A 4854-nucleotide genomic window follows, 5' to 3' on the forward strand; every position below is an offset into this window, starting at 1 on the left:
GATTACTTTGAAATCATTTTTGAATACCTTGAGGCAGTAATTCGAGCTCACGTTATTTACAGTGTACGTACTAGAACTCAAATCTACACCCTAAACGCTTCATGCACCTCAAAGGGAACAATGCTGAACAGTCGTTTCGCTGGCGCACAGGACGGAAGTCTGAAACACGATGAATAGCCTCTTTAGATGTGACTCAAAGACAGTCAACTCACCGGCCTGGCTCTTAGTTTAGCAGTAAAAGTTCTTAGTTCAAGGGTGATACGATCCCGTATTTCTGATTTTGAACAAGTTACAGTCAGTGTCAGTAAGTTCAGACAAGTCACGGGAACTCGTTCTTACCATAAGCCGTAATGCGAAAAGTTTCCCGTCCCGCAGTCTAATCCTTTTTCCCACGAGCAATAGTTGACGCATACTCGCGTATCCTTTCGGGGAGTATTGTTTCAAAACACCCAAAGATCCCCAGTTCTTGCACGTTGTCACACAATGGGCTGCATATTTGTGGGGCAGAAGCGTTGCTGGTTAATGAAAGAGAGCTTCCTAAAATGTGCACTTTCCCAACAAACGGGTGGCGATATCTCCTCGTTTCCTCTTTCCCGACTAAACTCTCCATGGAAGGGAAGAAAGGTATGCCGTGTGCGGCACCAGCTTTCCTCGCTTCCCGTCCTTTCCCTCGAAAAGCATCTTTACCTACCAAGGCCAAAGCTACGCACGAAACGTTCTGGAGCCTTGGCAGCGATTTTGGGATTAACAATTTATTCCTGCCGTTCGTTCACGATGGTCGAAGCTTACGGTCTGAACTTGCTTGACGAAAGAGTATGAAGGCCGGAGGTCTGCCTGTCCTACCTGTACTTCAAGGTGTTAAAATTTGTCTACCTTACTGATGATGTATCCTGGACATTGTGGGCAGCGCGGTGGAAGCTATGCACTCGTTGGTCCAGTCTCGCGTGTACATTTGGCAATGCAGCTAAGCTTTCGTTTCTACCCACGCGCAGAGAAGGGGTCAGGGTATGAAAGGAATCGTGTTGATTGGTTCCGGTGAGCTCGTAGCTCCGACGGCATGCACTCCAAGAAAAGAATGGAGCCCTTCACCCTTTGTCAGATGTAATACAGCCCAAACTTTCAGTTCGACGTCCAGCGCACTGACGTAGAACTGACGGCCCCAACCATAACGAGAACCTTAATAAAGGTCCGATAAAACATTTAAACAGCTAAGGTTTAGCTAAAGTTTAAACTAAAACGCAGAGGGACGTGCAAAGAAACGTTCTAGCGGAACATGCAGAAAAGAACAACTGCGTCAATGACTTCGACAGGAGTTCCGTTCTGGACACCGAAAGGAACTGGAAAACACGACTTCATTTAGAGTCAAGGCATATTCAGCATACAAATAACAGCCTGAACCGGTCGATCAGTACCCTCCCAAGCAGTTATAATCACGGACTTCAAGGAGTCACAAAAAAATCAAGACGATTTTAACCAGAGCGACATAGAGAAGAAGAGGAAGACGAACACCCAGTCAAGTAAGTCAGCCGTGAACAAGCGACCGAGCAAGTCGCGAAACGTTGGGTTATTTAAATACAGTTGGTTAGAGTACCTTCAGATTTTTTTATTAAGAGCTAAAGAGGTATCAAAGACTACAAAATAAAACACAAGTTTTGCGGCAAGGTCAAGAATACCCCGATTTTTTTTTATATATATATATATTTTTTTTGCAGGCAGCCACGGTAAATTAGTTGTTTTATTAAGTAGTGCCACTCAGCTATCAAGCCGCTCATAAAAACTGGTACCGTCGGTTCAAAGTCAGTGAGCTGCCCGTCAAACTGAAGTTTGCGTGGTGTATTATAAGAAGATACCCTTTTTCTATAGAGTCCACTGTCAGCTATAGAATGAACGATGCAGCAGCGTCGTGATGAGTTGGCGTCAGTGTTGCCAGATTGGGCTATATATAGCCAAATTGGGCTACATTTTTTTCTAGTTGGCGTCAAAATTTCGGGGTTGGCTATGTGGCTATTTTTGGGCTATTTCTAAAAATGCGGCGAACTTTTGTCGAACCTCAGGTTCGCCATCGAATGTGAGGTTCGACTAGTTAATTTTCGACCTTCTTATCAGTTTCGAAAAAAAAATTTTCTCTTTCGGGCAGTCGAGAGGAGAGGGAGGAAGGAGAAAGGCTTCAAACTTCTAAAAGCTTCAAGGTTTTCACAATGCGCAGAGATGCAATGCTTGCAGAGTTGAAGCGATCTCCCCACAGCCCATAGCGCACTGAGGCCCGGTAGCTTGTCTTCTACCCGGACCTACCTAGACTTAACTCTCCAAATGCTGCTTCAGTGCCTATTGTGAGAAAGCACCCAAGGTCGTAAAAATGTGAAGTCCGCGCCAGTAATCACCCACCCCAAACGAGAACAACACAATCAGAAATAGCGTGAACTGGAATGGAGGACTCTCACAAAGAAAAAGAGACGGGTGGTATATTGGTAAGGATCTTAAATATATTGGGGTTTCTAGTTTGAAACTCCCAGTGTTCTTACTGTTCTGCTTTATTCTGTTCTTTTACTGTATGATCATATCCCCTCCAGGGCTTCTCAATAAAGCTGTCTTTGTGTATTTTGTATTTCATAAAACCTTTTTTTTTTCCTCCGAAAAACCACTTTTAGAAGCTTTTTGGACCATTGTCTCTTATCTTCCTAAAAAAGCTGTCTCACTTGGGTTTATAATAACTCTAATTGGTTTAGGTTTCATGGGTGAATCATCCACCTACCGCCGCCACCTCTTTCCGTAAGGTCGGACTGCGTTCATCTGGTGGACAAAAGAAATTCAAAGGAAACTATGTAGATATTATTTGAAGCTCGTTTGGTTATATGGTCGGTCTACACTACACAGCACATTCCTATACATCCCGAATGATCCCTTTGGGATGGAGTGAAAGTCTCCTGGCTATATAAGGCTGCCAGCACATCGAGGCCAGATGCAGATCGTTATTTTGTCACAACGTCTGCGTCAGCTATGGGCAAATGGGCGAAGTACTCAAGGTCCTACAAGGAAAAATGGGAGAGAGACCCAGATTTTAAAGGTATGTGTGCCATGATAATCATTCGTGTATTTCATCGTATGTGTCCATTGCTTGCTTTTACCTCATTATTGAGCTTACATTTGGTTGAAATTAGGTTGATGTGTGGTGGAATATTTCTATTATGTGTGCAGATTGGCTGATGCAGTCATCGTCTGGAGACATGGCGTATTGTCGCGTATGCAAGGTCGAGCTACGGTCACCTGAAAGCCCACAAAACCAGGGCAAAATATCAAAGAAACATGCAGCTTGCAGCAGTAGCCATTCGACCTGGACCACTGGATAGCTTCGTTCAGTTGGAGCCCCGTACCCAGAGCCAGCAAGCAAATCGCCAAGTCAAGAAAGTCGAGCTCCGCCTGGCTGCCCATGTTGCCGTCCACAGCTCGATCATGACGGCAGACCATCTGACTCCCTTGCTGAAGGACTGCTTCAAGGACTCTGTGACTGCGGCTGCCCTGTCTATGGGCCGCACGAAATGCACATAGCTCATTACCAAGGTACCAAGGTACCAAGGCGTGCAAGACCTCTTTTCTACTTGACGAGAGCACAGATGTGTCTGCCACTAAGGAACTCGCTGTCGTGTCGAGGCACTATTCTAGGAAAACAAACTCTTTTTGCACGTCATTCTTGGGCCTTGTGCCTATTTACGACTAGACGTTTGGAGGGTTATTTTCGAGTTTAAGTACGTTTGTTTCATCCTGTGACCTCGCTTTAGAAGATTGCGTTGGCATTGGCACTGACGGCGCTAGTGTTATGTGTGGGCGAAACAACAGCCTGTTCACTCGCATGAAGGAAGTTAACAGTGTTAGGTGCGTTTGTCACTCGTTGCGCCTTGCGTGCAACGAAGTGGTTTCTGTTTTGCCCACACAAGTTGATTTTCTTGTACGTGAATGCTTCAACTGGTTCGCGCACTCGCCTAAACGGCAGCAGGAGTATCACGCTGTGTTCGCTGCCATCAATTCTGGTGACAGGCCCAAGAAGTTAGTCGGGCTGTCTGGCACGCGGTGGCTTAGTATTGCAGGCGCCATTCGAACGGTCCTTGACCAATGGGTAGAATTGAAGACTCATTTTGAGTTTGCAAGAACAACAGAGCGCTGCTATACAGCTAAAGTGCTTAGCGACATGTTCAATGATGACCTTAACCTGCTGCTGGAGAAGTTCCTCAGCCCCATCATTGATGAGTTTGACCGCATGAACAAATTGTTTCAGAGCGAGAATCCGGACCCGTCGAAGTTGTGCAGTGACTTGCTGTCGTTTGTGAAGTGTCTGATGTTGCGTGTCGTCTTGCCCAATCATGCGTCGCCCGGATCGAACTGGGAAGCGCACATCATGGATGTTAGAGCCTGTGACATGGGCAGAGTGTTTCGGGATTGTCTAGAAAAGTCCACTCTCTCTGAGGATGTTAAGACTGGGTTGTTAGAGCGATGTAGGCAGTTTCTTGTGGAATGTGTGAAATCAGTTCTAAAGCGATTCCCTTCAAATTTGAGCGTTCTTGAGAACCTCCATCTTCTGCGGGCAGCTCAATGGAGAACCTGCCGTTTCATGATTTTTCTAACGCCTTTTCGAGCTGGTTCGATCAGCCGACGTCAGCTCAGTAGAGTCAGAGTACCGTCTCTTTCAAATGAAACTGAAAGAGCTACAGGAAGAGACAGTTTCTAAGTTCTGGATTCGTGTGTCGAGTGAGACTGATCGCCCTGGAAACCTACTGTTCCCGATGTTGTCCAATGTTGCACTCGCTATGATGACACTGCCTATGTCAAACGCAGCTGATGAACGCGTGTTCAGCCAAGTGA

General features: G+C 45.9%; 1 protein-coding gene across 1 annotated transcript; it reads left to right on the forward strand.

Annotated features, from left to right (window-relative positions):
- Positions 1-2997: 2997 nt before the first annotated feature.
- LOC115333188 lies at positions 2998-4557 on the forward strand. Its single transcript, XM_040212507.1, has 3 exons — positions 2998-3064; positions 3777-4396; positions 4549-4557. Exons 1-3 carry the CDS (start codon positions 2998-3000, stop codon positions 4555-4557), a joined length of 696 nt encoding a protein of 231 aa, XP_040068441.1.
- Positions 4558-4854: the final 297 nt, after the last annotated feature.

This window comes from Ixodes scapularis, unplaced genomic scaffold (genome assembly GCF_016920785.2).
Source record: "Ixodes scapularis isolate PalLabHiFi unplaced genomic scaffold, ASM1692078v2 PGA_scaffold7__128_contigs__length_106722199, whole genome shotgun sequence".
Classification (NCBI taxonomy): Eukaryota; Metazoa; Arthropoda; class Arachnida; order Ixodida; family Ixodidae; genus Ixodes; species Ixodes scapularis.

Bases quoted from the DNA above. Each gene is read 5' to 3' on its own strand.
- LOC115333188 (XM_040212507.1), top strand. From the start codon at position 2,998: ATGGGCAAATGGGCGAAGTACTCAAGGTCCTACAAGGAAAAATGGGAG. The intron at 3,065-3,776 runs GTATGTGTGCCA...ACCTCGCTTTAG, and splicing joins GAGAGACCCAGATTTTAAAG to AAGATTGCGTTGGCATTGGC.